Source organism: Ursus maritimus, unplaced genomic scaffold, assembly GCF_017311325.1.
Source record: "Ursus maritimus isolate PB19 unplaced genomic scaffold, ASM1731132v1 scaffold_21, whole genome shotgun sequence".
NCBI lineage: Eukaryota > Metazoa > Chordata > Mammalia > Carnivora > Ursidae > Ursus > Ursus maritimus.
In genome coordinates, this window is record NW_024424564.1 from 7,702,159 (window position 1) to 7,717,188 (window position 15,030).

Below are 15,030 nucleotides of genomic sequence, written 5' to 3' on the forward strand. Positions count from 1 at the left end.
CTCTATCTGGCACATAGTAGGCACTTGATATATGTTTGTGAATATCTTTTGTTGGAAGATGAAGCCAAATTGTTGTTTAGATGTAGTATTAAATCAGAAAATTATGACTTTTTAAAAAAAAAAGTGGTGGTCATGGATCACTTTATATTTTGATATGTCATGGAAAATCTTTACCTGGACTACAATTAGAGAACTTGGTTTTTAAGAGTTTTCCAAATCTAAGAGATAACAGTGTATTCTCCAACAGCAGTGTCTTTTCCTCATCCTCATTTTGGGCATTTTTCATCATAAGAAGATTACATCATAAGAAGTTTAAAGTTTAATAATTCCATATCTAGAGAAAGTTCTAGAGAAGAATGCTTTCCTTAAACTAAATAGAACAAATATTTTCTTAATAGAACAAATATTTTCTTTTCTGTAGTTGTTTTTTATATAATGAAAAGAATGTAGGCTTTGGAGTCAGATGTAGGTTTAAATCCCAGCTTTTAAAACTGTGTTTCCTGCAAGAAAGCAGTCTAACCTCATCATGCATCTGTTTTTCTGTCCATAAAAATGGAAGTAATATCTGCTTTTAAAATAGTGGTGGAAGTTACCTCCTGAGTACATGGCATCAGTATTCCTGGAATCTGCCAACAGTTTAATAAATATAATTTCCTTTTTATTCAAAGGAAAAGGTTGTAGAGAAATCAGGATTATGTCACCCCCTGGCATTGGTGAAACTGTTACTCTAGGAGACTGCAGTATGCCTTCAGGCTGCTATTCATTCAGTATATATTTAGCATCAAATATCTGCAAGGCATGGAGATAGGTAGAGATTTTGCATTCTTGTTGGGGGAGGAAGCAAACAACAAATAGTTAAATTATAATATAAGTTAGCAGAGCTACTGACAGTAAATACATTGGGGTTCTGAGAAGGGGCGGGTCACAATGAGCTGCAGTGGTTAGGCATCCTTCATGACCGTAGCAGAGCTGCACGCGCACGCAGGACCTTGAAGACAGAATGAAGGAGAAGGAAAAACATTCAGGCTTGAAGAAGACCAGAAGGATTGAAGGCTCAGTGTCTTCCTGGCAGAACTTTTTTTTGGCTTTATTGACATATAACAGTGTGTAAGTTTAAGGTATACAGTGTGTTGATTGGATACATTTATGTATTGCAAAAATGATTACTAGCATAGCATTAGCTAACACCTCCATCCTGTCACATAATTACCACTTTTTGTGTGTGTTGACAACATTTAAGATCTATTGTCTTAGCAACTTGCTGTATTACTAGCTATAGTCACCATGCTATGCATTAGATCCCCAGAACTTGTTAATCTTATAACTGGAAATTTATATCGTTTGACCAGTAGTTCCCTGTTTCCCCCACTGCCCAGCTCCTGGTAGCCACCACTCTACTCTTCTCTGGGTTTGGCTTTTTTGGATTCCACACATAAATGGTATTCATATAGTATTTGTCTTTCTCTGTCAGACTTGATTTCACTTAGCATAAATGCCCTGAAGATCCATCCATGTCACAAGTGGCAGGATTTCCTTCTTTCTCATGGCTGAGTACTATTCCATTGTGTGTGTGTGTGTGTGTGTGTGTGTGTGTGCATCTTCTTCATCCGTTCATCCATTGACGGACAGTTAGGTTGTTTCCATATCTTGGCTGTTGTGAAGAATGCTGTTGAACATGGGAGTGCAGATATCTCCTCAAGATCCTGTTTTCATTTCCTTTGGTTATACGTACCCAGAAGTGGGATTAGCTGGATTATATGATGGTTCTATTTTTAATTTTTTTGGCAACCTCCATACTGTTTTCCAAAGTGGCTGCATCAATTTACAGCCCACCAACAGTGCATAAGAATTCCTTTCTCTCTGCACCTTCACCAATACTTGTTACCTCATCTTTTTGAAGGTGGCCATTCTAACAGGTGTGAGGCGATATCTCACTGTGATTTTAATTTGCATTTCCCTGATGACTAGTGATCTTGAGCACCTATTCATGTACCTGTTGGTTATTTAGATGTCTTTAGAAAAATGTCTATTCAGTTCCTGCTGGCAGAATATTTTGTATACTGATTTATAATTGATGATAGTTTCAAGTATTCAAAACAGAAGACTGAAATTGGAGTCAGTTTTCTGGAGAAAGCAGGAGGAAAGCACCCTGAATGTGCTGTTTCCTCAGTTTTCCCGACTCATGAACAGCAGATCATTTACTTTCTAAATGCTTAGGATTCTTAAACTTAATTGAGAGACTGGCTCCAACCCTTATTATATGTGCTTTTCTTTTTTAAAGCATAAGCTGAATAAAATGAATTCTGTGAGGTTTCTTGCTCAGAGGAATATATGAGAGACTCCAAGTTCCCTACATTATCTGTACCTACTGATTCCCTTAAGTAGTCTTATTGGTTTGACTTCATTTCTTGCTATTTGCCCTCTCCACTCTGTTAACATTTCCAGGAACAATACTGCAAGCATGCTACCACTTTAAAGCCTGTATATTTCTTGTTCTTTTGGTCTTGTTCTTTTGGTCTCTTCTTTCTGGTAGCCGCATGGCTTGTTCTCTATGTTCCTTCAGGTTTCTCTTCAAATGTAATCTTCTTAGGATGGCCTTCTCTGACCATCTTATTTAATACTGCTTTCCTCCCTCATGTCAAGCACCTTTCCTGCTGTTTTACCTCCAAAACACTTAGAACCGTTTGCCATACCATATATTTTTAAAATGTATTTGTACATTGTCTCTCCTAACATAAGCTTCTTGAGGGCAAGGGTATTTAAAACTTTATTTACCGTCACATTTCCAGTGTCTAGCACAAAGTACTCAATAAATAATTATTAAATGAAAATCTTTCTAAAAGCTTTTTGAATTGTGCAAGAACTTTGGGCACCATAGGCTTTATTCTTTTTACTGCCATTGAGTGACAAAAATGGAGCCTTTCTGAGGAAAATATCAGTTTATTTGATCAACATTAAACATATATTTGTGAGTACATTTATAGGTTGATACACTTCGTTTTTTTCCTTTTTATTTGGGCATTCATAATGGTTAATGAATTTGATCTCCATGTTAAGAGAATGAAAAATGTTAACAAAGGATAAGTAAAACCATTAACATTTTTGGAATGATGTGGAAGAGAGGTTTGGAGAAGGAGAGTCGACGGTGTGTCTAATTACATAGGAGAGTATCACAAGGTTAGAATTACTTCCTTGAAGCAAAATCTGATGGGAAATCATTTGACGATTTTGAGGGCTCTAGTAGTATAATTAAAGAAACATTTTTAGGAATTCGATAAAGCCATTAGGGTAGTTTAAAGGGAAGAGAAGTCAAAATATTAAGGACATTTACAAAGAAAAGTTTGGTATATTTGAGGTTTGAAATAATCTGAACAAGAAAATTGAAGGAGAAATGGTGAAACCAGGAGGATTTGAGAAAACAAGAAAACAGTTAAGAGAAGCTGTTGGGGGGGTGTAGGATATAAAGGAGGACAGTACTAGGTCTGAAACGGCTTCAAGGTTGTGCTGATTAGGGGACAGAAGAGGAAAATTTGAAATATCAGTGTGGCATTATCGTTGCTTTAGGGTAAGGGATAAGAACTATAATTTATTCTTAGATCCATGCCTAGAAAAGAGGCTTGTAAATGAGGCGTCACTTTTTTTGCCTTGGTATGCTTTTGGAATATGGTTTCTTCTTTATAAATGCTCAATTGGTGGGGGGGTGGGAGGGAGAGGAATATTTTCACAAGGGGTGGCAATGTGAGGGTTTCCATTAAATATTGTAGGCAATATGGATGAAATAAAAGATACTGACATGTGGTGTTAGAAATACTGAAGTGATTTGGGGGAAGAAAAGTTAGACGTATAAGGATGCTGCTTTTAGAGGTGCATGGCTGGCTCGGTTGAGCACAAGACTCTTGATCTCAGGGTCATGAGTTTAAAGCCCCACGTTGGGTGTAGAGACTACTCAAAATAAAATCTTTAGAAAGAAGATGCTGCTTTTAGAAATGAAGGCTTTTGTTTTTTTAGAATTGCTGTTTTTAGATAGAGTTTCCTTTATAAAACTTATTCTCAAGGCTATTTGTTAACTTAATAGGTCTGTTAATTTCATAGGTGACAGTTGTGGTTCTAGGTAGTTTTACTATAAGCATCTTTGCTGCAAGCATTTTGATAATAAGGTAATTTTGCCATAAAAGATAAATAACTGGTTGACAGTTCGGTTTGACAGTTTAGTTTCATTTCTCCATTGACCCAGTAGTCCCATTTTTATATTATCTAAATCTTAGTCAGCCCTCGTCATGGTCTATACAGTAGTGCAGGGTTTTGAACCCACGTTTCCTATAAACTTTGGAATGTCTATCAGCAGATATGTGACAATACACCAAGAGGAAACAACAGCATAGAAGGCTTTCACAACACAGTACGAAGCTTATTTACAAATATGCATCCTCGTATTTATGAACTGATACCTCTCTTAATGATGGAAGATATTTTAGCATAAAAAGTGCAATGCTGAACGAGGAGACAAATCAACAGGGAAAAAACTATGTAATACTATGAACAAAAGACTTTGAAGACAAGTGCTTAGGTACAGTCCACACAATGAAATTAGTTATTTGCACAGTATTGCCATGAATCTACACTATGCATTTTGATGTATTCAGATATTTTGTAATTCATAATAAAGTCCTTTTGACTTTGTTATTCATCGTACATGTTTCATTATATCCTTTTTAATGAGTGTCCTTTTTTTTGTGGTTTTATAGCTGATTAGTTATTCTGTTAAATGCTAGCGGTTGTCATAGGAAATTGGGGAAAATTTTTTTTGACATAAGGTGTGTAGGATGGAAAGTATATTATTGGCTTTTAATATACACTATCAGGTATCTCAGCCCATTAGACAAGAGGCAGAAATCTAGAAGGATACGAAGGGCAGAGCAATTCTTTCAACAGAATAATTGTTCTGCTCTATAACTTTCTTTGTTATCCTGTCCCCTTCCCTTCCCAGTTGCTTTGAACTTACCCTTCTCAGCCTTCTGCAGTGTTAACACACAGGGTAGAATAAAGAGGGGTGGATTTAACCTAGATATCACAACCAGAACTTTCTGAGCACTAACCGTATGTATAGTACTATGCTTGGCTCCAGGCACACAAATATGAGTGACACACGGTCCCTGTTGTGAGAATTTCACAGTAGGATAGTCTAGTGGGAGAACACCCACAATCTATGGTAATACTTTCATGGAGATACTTGAAGAGTTAGTTTTCCATTTAATAATCTTGACAAAAAATGATTTTGTTCACGGTCAAAAAGATAAGGCCATCATGGCTTTTCTTCATAGACATTAAAACCTGTTTTTTAGAATTGCATGTTTTAATATTTTTTAAAGTTATTTTTATAAAGAGCAAATAAATACTTGTTCTTCTGGTGTTGTGTGACCAGTTTATTTTAAGTAGATTTAAATCATTTTCTGTAATATATTGAACTAAATACAGCTTTATTCTAAATTGTTCAAATTTTACATTAATAAAAATTAATGTTATTAAAAAGTATCTTTTTAGTACAAGCCTGTTGTGATTCATAACATTTTATTTAATCTTTAAGCTATATTTTTTCTTCTTCCTAGTCCCCTACTGAGTGCTTTTTGATCTTCTGTCATTCAAAAATTTTTCTTTTCCAGCATTAAAACCCTGTTACTTTAGAAAAATGTCTGAAAACCCATTAGCAAATCCCTTTAGATGATCGCAGGATACATTTTTCCTTGCTTTTTTTTGTACCTTGTTAAACTGGTCTCACACATGAAACTTCTTAGAATCAGGCAGTTCCTGATTCCTATGGGACTTCCTGTTTTCTCAAATAAAAATAGAAAAGCACCTCAGAAAAGAAACCTGGTCAGTGTGAACTACTTTGTAGGCTCAGTTAGTCTTTGTTGTGACCTGGATTATAGATATCCAGGTATCTGAAAGCTCTGAATATTTTTGCATGTAATTTTCAAATAGATGATAAGGAGGAGATTCTAAATAATAACCATGAGAGATACTACATGTTTAGCCATAAACTTGTTTGTATATTTTTTAGGGGAGTTGGGTGTAGGGAAGTTGGATGGAAAAATGCTAAATCCTTTTTATAATATATACTGGCGATACGAAATTATTTAATATTGAGACAATTCTTAGCTTCTCTGATCTGTATATTTATTTCTTGCCACTTTTCCAGATGTTAGCAATGAGTAGGAAGTTTTTTTTATTATTATTAGAAGTCAGAATTTTGAAAGAATTTAGTTTTAAAAAGCATCTTGTAGATTTCCTTAAGTAGTAACTGCTTTTAATCTATATTTTGAGGAGAAAGCAAGTTTGGTAGAAGGAATGTAGTCAGTAACAGTAATAGGTAACATTTATTAAGTGCTTGACACTAAGCCAAGCATTTTATGTGGTTTATCTCATTTAATCTTCACAACAACTGTATAAGGTAGGTGTCGTTGTAACATCCTTCCTTTACAGGAGGGAAAGTACAACTTAGGGTAGCTAAGAAGATGGTAGTTCATGGTCATGTTGCTAGTGAGTGATGGAGCTGGGACTTGAACCCAGACACTCAGACACCAGAGCACTGCTCTCAGTTACTATAGAGAAAACCACAGATTCAAAGTTAAGAATGGTGAATATAGTAAGTCTCAAAAATTACTACCCTAACCTTTATTATCATCAGTTTGTTTACATTTTGTTTACGTTTTCACATTCAGTTTTAGCAGAGTACATGCTGGCATTTCAGAGGGCTTGTTTAGGGGGTTTCTCATTCTCATTCTCAAATGATGCTAATAGTTCTCTTTTTTTCTTTCCTTGATAGTAAAAAACCCCTTTGATGAAACATTTGGAAAAATACAAGTAAGTAGAAGATCGTAATACTGATATTTTGTCTCATGTTTTATATGGTAAAAGTACTAGGATGACTGTCAACTAAAAAAATGCTAATTTAAAAAATTCTCTTAAGCTGAAACAATTTTCTTATTTTGAGTATTCTTTAATGTTAATATAATTAAATCTGAAACAGATTTTTCTCCTAAGAGCTGAATTGTTTATTACTTTAAGGTAAAAGTCAACTGCCAAGTGAAATGGTATTGGCATGTTATCTGGGGATCAGGTCTTAACCTTTAGAGGTATGCCTGTTTTAAGTTGCTGGATATTCTGACAATTTTTGTCCTCTGCCCTCACCTTGTCTCTTTGGATTTTTTGTTCATTGGCATGCCTATTCAACCATCAGGAAGGCAAAGATTTAGAAAGAAACATGATTCTTAGGCTACCTATTTATGATTCCTTTTCTTTGTAAAGGATCTATAATACTAATTGTAACCTAAATTTTACTCACCTGAAAATATTTTTCACTTACCATCATTATAGGCACTTCAAAGATTAAGGTATTTGAGCTTATATTATAATGCACAATTAGTTAGTAATTTATTATAGGAATAGACAGTAATATGGACCTGTATATAAAACATTATTTATTGTGCTTAAAGAATATTTAATAATGTGTAATCAAATCCTTAGAATATTACTTTAGATTGTTAGAGTGGGATTTTATATTGACTGTGTTTAGTAATATTCTTTTGTGGTGATACTTGTTTTAAAAAAGGTTGATTTTATCAATTATGATATTAAGTATAATGTTGCAATTGGCATCATCATTTAAATCCATACAATATACTCATTGCACATTGGAAATACAAGACCTTATTTTCTTCTATATAATTTTCCCCATGGGAGAAACTGAAGTTTTGAACCTCTAAATAATAGTAATAATTGTAATATAGGTAGTGGCAGTTCACTTATATTAAGTGATTATTCTCTCCCAGGCACCACGCTTAGTGTTTAAAATCCATTATTATCATTTAATGGAGACTTAATACAAACAGTTGAAAATTTCCTTGAGAAAACTGGCAGAGAATAGAAGAGGGAACTATTTAAAGGTGACAACATATGAGAGAATTTGGGAGAGTTGCCCTATAGTTTGATTTTTATCCACCCAAGAACAAGAGCTTTGCTTCAGAAAATGGTATGGCTTACTGAAAGAAAATCTGGACCTTACCAAAATAGACAGTTGAAAGGTAGCTATTTCAAATTACAGTATAAAATCATTTTTGTTTAATGAAAGTTTACTTGAAAGCTTACTTTTAAGTATGGATTTATTTGTAGATCTTTAAACTTGTTTTCAGGGTGATTAGGAAAGCCAGTGTGAGACACCTTTCAAGCTGAAGTTAGGAGACAGTTGGACAAGCAGTCAGAATAGAAGAAGACTGTAATGAAACTAAAAGTCAATATAAGTTTCTATAAGTATGTAACTTTAAAATTTGATTTACATGTTTTTCAGATTTATTTCTAGTTTAGCATATTGGTGCTAAAGGTAATTGAACCAAAGCCTTTCTTTTTCTTCCTCAAAACTGATCACATTAATAACATCTTACATAAAAACTATTTTTAGATCATAATTTAGTTGATCATGCACTTGAGAGCCTTGTAATATATAGGTGGTCATTTTTCATAAAGTGCCATTGAAAAAATAATTTTTGAAAAAAATTATAGTTTAGCTTTTTGGGTGCTTAAATTCTCTATATGAGAATGTAACAGTATGTAGGTTTATTGTCTCATGGGATTCAGTTACATCTGATTAGATTTTATTTTTTCTACTTATCTAGTCCGTTGTTAATATCTGTGAGTCAAAAGATGAGGTTTATTCCCAGGCCTATGATGTAATCACAGAGACAGGTGTCAAATTTTTGGATTTAGTTTTGTTTTTGAAAGGGGAGTAGGAATGGGCATGATCAGGACATATAAAAGAAAAGGAAATTGCTCTCTTTTACAGATAAGGGAGGAAATAAACTTCAAAACTCTTAGCTTCTTTAATCCCAAAACTTAATCAGATTTACCTTGGTTTTATGTATGGAGTCCACACACTATACTTTCTATTAGAACTCTTTCTCATCCTATTATATCGAATATATTTATTAAAAATGATTTTTGTGGTTTCATATATCACAAATGCATAGCTTTCAGAATCCTGGCTTTCAGCCCCAGCAGTTACCCTTTGATGTCTGATGCTTACAGTTTGGATTTTTAAGCTTACACAAAGATAAGGGCTGGCTTCATTCAGAATCTGCTTGAGATAGAGTTGGGGGGGTTGGAAGTTAAGCGTTGGAAGGCAAGGAGTCAGCTGAAGGAATGTCCCATGATACCTATCAGCAATCTCCTATAAAACCACGGACGCTGGTGGTAGGGTAGTGGAGCCTTTAATAAGTTTTCTTCTTCCTAGTATCAGTGAGTAAAGCTGCATTGACAAACACATGTACACTTGTCTCTCTGTCCCTAAAAATACAGCATGAAAATAAAGGGATGAAGTTGCATGTCGTTAGACGTATAAATGTTACTTTCCCAGCTTTTTATATCCCAGTCGTTTTTATCCAGTATTACTGTTTTGTTTGACACATCAGGAAGAACAGAAATAATAAAGATGCAGCCTCCTCAGTGAATCATGAATTTATTCCAGATAGTGTGATAAGCTTATCCCTTCTCTTGACTTACACTTCCCCATTGCTTGCGTTGGTCCCTCTTAATTGTGATTGCTCTGAAATTGTGGGTCTCATTGCCTTCAGCTACTTGGCAGGGTGCTTAGACATTGCAATGGACTCCTCTCTTGTTTTCTTTCATATGTTCAGTGTACTATTCCTGATGCACAGGTGTGTTTTATTTTCCTGCTCCTGAATTTTTAGAATGAAGTCAAAGTCTTTGTTTTGGTTCCTAGCAGTTGATTCCAAACTATTTTTCCGGTAGTGTGCTGAATCAAAGTAGGTGACTGATTATGTAAGAAACATAATCAGTGCCTTTATGCCTTTGCTCATGCTGTTTCTTTTGCCTAGAATGCTAGTCAATTCTGTTCTTCCTGTGAAGCCAACTCAAATATTCTCTTTCCCATAAATGGCTCTTCCCTTCCCTCTCTCTTTTATATTTACATTATACTTTGTTTGCAGCTTTAGCACTTAAGTATGTTTTTGCCCTTGAGAGCAGGAACCGTCTTGTTTACTGGGCCACTTGCTTTGCTGAGAATAGTTCTTAACTCCTATTACTAGATACTCATTAAATGTTTTACTTTAATGGTTCATAAATTTATACAGGACCACTTTGGGGGCCTAGGAGAGGTTGAGGATCAAAGTGTCAATAGTCATTCCCTTATTGTGTGGTTGAATCAGATTAAGACAAAACATGAAGGGCCGCCTTGAAGTCTCATAAGAACAATAGATGTAAGTGTGCATTGTGTAAAAGAGGATTGAGAGCATTGCTTTGGTGGTTGTGGGAGTTTGTTGTACAGAAGACCTTTTTTGAGCACTAACCTTGGTGCCAGTTTCCCAATCAATCCTCAAGAAAGCAAAATGTTTAGAGTGATGATTTAGATTTAAATTAGGGTTTAAAAAATATATGGTAGTCATTGTTTAAATATGAATTTGTCTTTGGATTATGTAGCTTTTATGATTTTAAATTATTTACTGTTTTTTTTAATAAGATTATTTGGTACATGTTTTTGAATTAGATATTTTATAATTTCTTTTAATTTTAGGAAAGTAAGAAAAATCTTATGATGAACACTTTATACAAGCTTCATGATCGGTTGGCACAGCTTGCAGGTAATTGTAAAATTCATAGTGTCTAAAAGTGTTTTGAAAATTAATTTCTATATATAGCATGCTATATCAGTAGAAATAGTTTTTCCAAGTCTTGTGTTATGTTTGCAGATTTTCTCTTTAGAAATTTCTGTTACCTATACAGAGTAGTTTTTATTTTTATAGATCTATGTAATTAAGGCCATTTTCCTGCCTGCCCGTATGTATTAGATGAAATATATATTATATAATTCTAAAGTCAATCAAATTTCTTCATTGCATTAATAGTAACAAAAAAAATTTTGAAAGTTTATGTATCTCGTTGAATTGGGTAAGCAGTAAATTAACTAAAACCCTAGATTAAATATAAAAGTGCAGATTTTCCTTTGCTAGTTGATTAGGTATCATTTCCTGGGATAAAGTAAATATATTCTAGAATTTTTTCTACTGATTCTTTGCATTTTCTTCATATTCTGCTCTTAGTAAGTCTTTTAACATCTATAAGCTGTAGCAACAACTTATCTGCTTTATTATCTTAGCTTTTTTTAGTTATTCTTATTTCACATGTAAGCTAAAAGAAGAGACTTTGGATTATCTTCTTGTTAAAGAAGTTACAGAAAAGAAAAATATAGTTTTCTAACTTTTGTATATAGCAGATCTTTTTGTAGAAATCAGATCACTGGTAGAAGGTAAATATGGAAGTTTTTTGGTCAAGTGGAGGCCTTTAGGATCCTTATAGTTCCCCATTCTCATATCAGTCTTTGTTTTTTTGCAGGGGGAGGGTCCTTAACTCTGGTCAGTTTTTTAATGCTCATAATTCTGTGTATATCACTAAAAGCCTTCTTTACATTAATTGATTGACTTTCATATTCATATACTACAGTCTAATGACATTTATTTGGTATGCTGTAGTTCCCAGAAATAGGTTAAGTATATACTCTGGCTAGGAATACCTGATGTTACTACCACAGGCTTCTACAGCTGTCTCTATAGCATTATTTTATGCAGTGTGCTGGATTAGCATAATCTGGGGTACTTTTAAAAATCTAGATTCCTTCCTCTAGAGCAGGGGTCAGCAAACTTTTTTCTGTGAAGGGACCAGATAGTAAGTTTTTTGGGCTTTGTGTGCTAGACTTGTTCATGTCACGGTTACTAAATTCTGCTGTTACAGCATGAAAGCAGCCATAGATAATACATAAATGAATGAGTATGGCTATGTTCCAATAAAACTTCATTTATAAAAAATCCAGTAAAACTTCATTTATGTTTGAGGTAGGGCAGATTTGGCTATGGGCTGTGGTTTGCCATCCTCTGCTATAGAACTGTGGAAACAGAATCTTGGAGGATGCATCATAAAGTTGGAAGACTTACTTGTTTAATAGGTATTTCTTCCTTTTTTAAGACTATGACCATTAAAATCCGACTACTTGCACAAGGCCGATAAATAGGAATATGGCTACTTTTATAATAGAACAATTTGCCAAGGAGTTTACTTTAACTATTACACTTTCATGTTAAAAAAATTTTTTTTTAAAAATCATTTGAAAAGAAACAGGGCAGGAAGAGCTTAAAATTGAAGCTCAATATAAGGAAATTGATTTCTAATAACCATAGATAGCCTGAAAGAAAAGGCTTTGGATTTTCTTATAAATAGTTATAAGGAAGGGAAAATGTGGTTTGGGATGTACTGTATTTCTTTGTAGAAACCAGATCATAGCTAGAAGTTTCTGTCTGATTTCCCTGTTGATCTGTGTTATAATAGTTTTTAAAGCATGCACACACCTTGCTAAAAATAGGCATAGCCACCATCCTTATACACAGAATGTACATTTTAATTTGAACTTATTTGAATCCTTGAATTAATAGCTTTAGTAATAAATGTGTAAGTTACCACAATGAATTTCCCCTCTTGAAAAACAGTGACTCTCTGGAGGGCCTTCTGTGTGCCAAGATCTGTGGATAGGCATCACTGTGACATGGTTCCTACTCTGACCAACGATTCAGTTGGAAATAGAAGGCATGTTCCTATCTGGACTATTTAGAAATGCATTTAAAGATTGCGGTTTATGTAAAGATAATTATTTGTTTTTTATTACCTACTGGATTTTTTATAGGAAATTAAATAGTGTTTATCTTCTTTCTTTATTGATTATAATAATATAACCTGTAATTGTGTAATTTGAGAATATTTTGATTAATCATGTTTGTTTTCTTCTCTTTATCATAGTACTGTTTCAAAATTAATAATATGCTAATCTTTCCAGGAGATCATGAATGTGGCAGTTCTAGTCAGAGAACACTTTCTGTCCAAGAGGCAGCTGCATATTTAAAAGTAAGCAGTACAATTAGAATTTTGATAACTTTATTCTTTTATATAAATTATATATAAATTATTACAACTTATACAAAAGTACCACACATTTGATTTCTTTAATCGTACTGTTACAAGCTTGGGCCTGTTGTTTGGTGTAATGTGAGCAGATACAGAAGCAGAATTACTCAACATATTTTGTTTTAGTTTGTTTTAGAACATTCTCTCATATAATTAATTTGGAAAGGGTACAAACAACATTGGTGTGAGAGAAATTGAGATAGGTAAGTAGCATGTAAGAAAGCAAGTAAGCATCTAACCATTGTCATTTATTTTAAATCTTCTGCTCCAGATTAATGTCATCTCAGGGTGCTAAGAGAATTTGCAGATGAATTTTCTAAACCACTATATGTAATGTTTTAGGAAATACTATACGAAAGGAAGGATACAGAAGATTAAGGTGAATGAGTGTTAAGTGTTAAGATGGGCAGGATTTTTTATTTTTTTATTTTTTTATTTTTATTTTTTTATTTTATATTTTTTAAAGATTTTATTTATTCGACAGAGATAGAGACAGCTAGTGAGAGAGGGAACACAAGCAGGGGGAGTGGGAGAGGAAGAAGCAGGCTCATAGCGGAGGAGCCTGATGTGGGGCTCGATCCCAGATCGCCGGGATCACGCCCTGAGCCGAAGGCAGACGCTCAACCGCTGTGCCACCCAGGCACCCCTCTTCCTTTTTTAAGGCTGAATAATACTGCGCACACACCCACCCATCCACCACATTATCTTTATCCATTGATCTGTAGATAGATGTTTATGTCGTTTCCACTTTTTGGCTATTGTGAGTAATGCTGCAGTGAACAGGGAGTGCAAATATCCTTCAGATCCTGTTTCAGGTTCTTCTGGGTAAATACCTAGAAGTGGAATTGCATATGATAGTTTTATTTTAATTTTTTGAGGAACTTCCATGCTGGTTTCCATAGTGGTTATACTGTTTTACATTCCCACCAACAGTTTCCAAGGGTTCCTTTTTCTCCACATTCTCAAAAACACTTGCTTTTTTGTTTTATTTTTTAATAGCCATCCTCACCGGTGTAAGGTGATATCTCATTGTAGTTTTGGTTTGCATTTCCCTGGTGATCAGTGATGTTGAGCATCTTTTCTTATGCCTATTAGACATTTGTTTGTCTTCTTTGGAGAAATGTTTATTCAAGTACTTTACCCATTTTTTAATCAGGTTATTTGATTTTGTTATTGAGTTGTAGAAGTCCCTTCTTTATTTTGGATATGGCTTGCAGATATTTTCTCTCATTCCTAGGTTGCCATTTCACTCTGTTGATTCTTTCCTTTGTTTGCAGAAGCTGTTTAGTTAGATGTAGTTTCTTTTGTCTGTTGTTTTTGTTGTTGCCTGTGCTTTGTGTCAATAACCCAAAAAACACTGCCAAGACCAATGTTATAAAGCTTTTTCTCTAGGAGTTTTATCTTTTCATGTCTTAGGTTTAAGTCTTTGATCCGTTTTGAGTTGATTTTTTGTGTATAGTATAAGATAAGGGTCCAATTTCATTCATTTGCATGAGGAAATCCAGTTTTGTCAACACCATTTTTTGAAGAGACAGTCCTTTTCTGATTGTGTGTTCTTAGCACCCTTATTGAGGATCAGTTGACTGTATTATGTGTGAGTTAATTTCTTTATTTTCTTTCATTGGTCTGTATGTCTGTCTGGGCCAGTACCATACTGTTCTGATTACTGTAGCTTTGTAATATGCTTTGAAGTCAGGAAATGTGAGGCGTCTGCCTTTGTTCTTCTTGCCCAAAATTGTTTTGACGGTTTGGCTAATCCTTGTGGCTTCATATAAATTTTAGGATTGGTTTTTCTATTTCTGAGAAAATGCAATTGGGGTTGCAATTGATAGGGATTGCATTGAATCTATAGAATACTTTGGGTAGCCTGGACATTTTAACAATATTAAGTTTTTTAATCCATAAGCATGGGGTGTCTTTCCATTTGTGTTGTGAATTTCTTTTAGTAATGTTTTGTAGTTTTACATGTACAAGTCTTTTACCTCCTTAGTAAAGTTATTCATAGGTATTCTT

General features: G+C 34.2%; 1 protein-coding gene across 3 annotated transcripts in view; it reads left to right on the forward strand.

The window, feature by feature from the left end:
* Positions 1 to 15,030, forward strand: part of LEMD3 (LEM domain containing 3) — a 75,617-nt gene that overhangs the window by 20,416 nt on the left and 40,171 nt on the right. For all 3 annotated transcript variants that reach the window (XR_005836662.1, XR_005836661.1, XM_008684376.2), the window contains exons 2-4: positions 6,824 to 6,861; positions 10,583 to 10,649; positions 12,890 to 12,957. Coding sequence is in view for 1 of the 3 variants with exons in the window: in XM_008684376.2 (XP_008682598.2) it covers positions 6,824 to 6,861; positions 10,583 to 10,649; positions 12,890 to 12,957 (173 nt within the window). In the remaining 2 variants the exon portion in view is untranslated. The remainder of the gene's footprint in view (positions 1 to 6,823; positions 6,862 to 10,582; positions 10,650 to 12,889; positions 12,958 to 15,030) is intronic.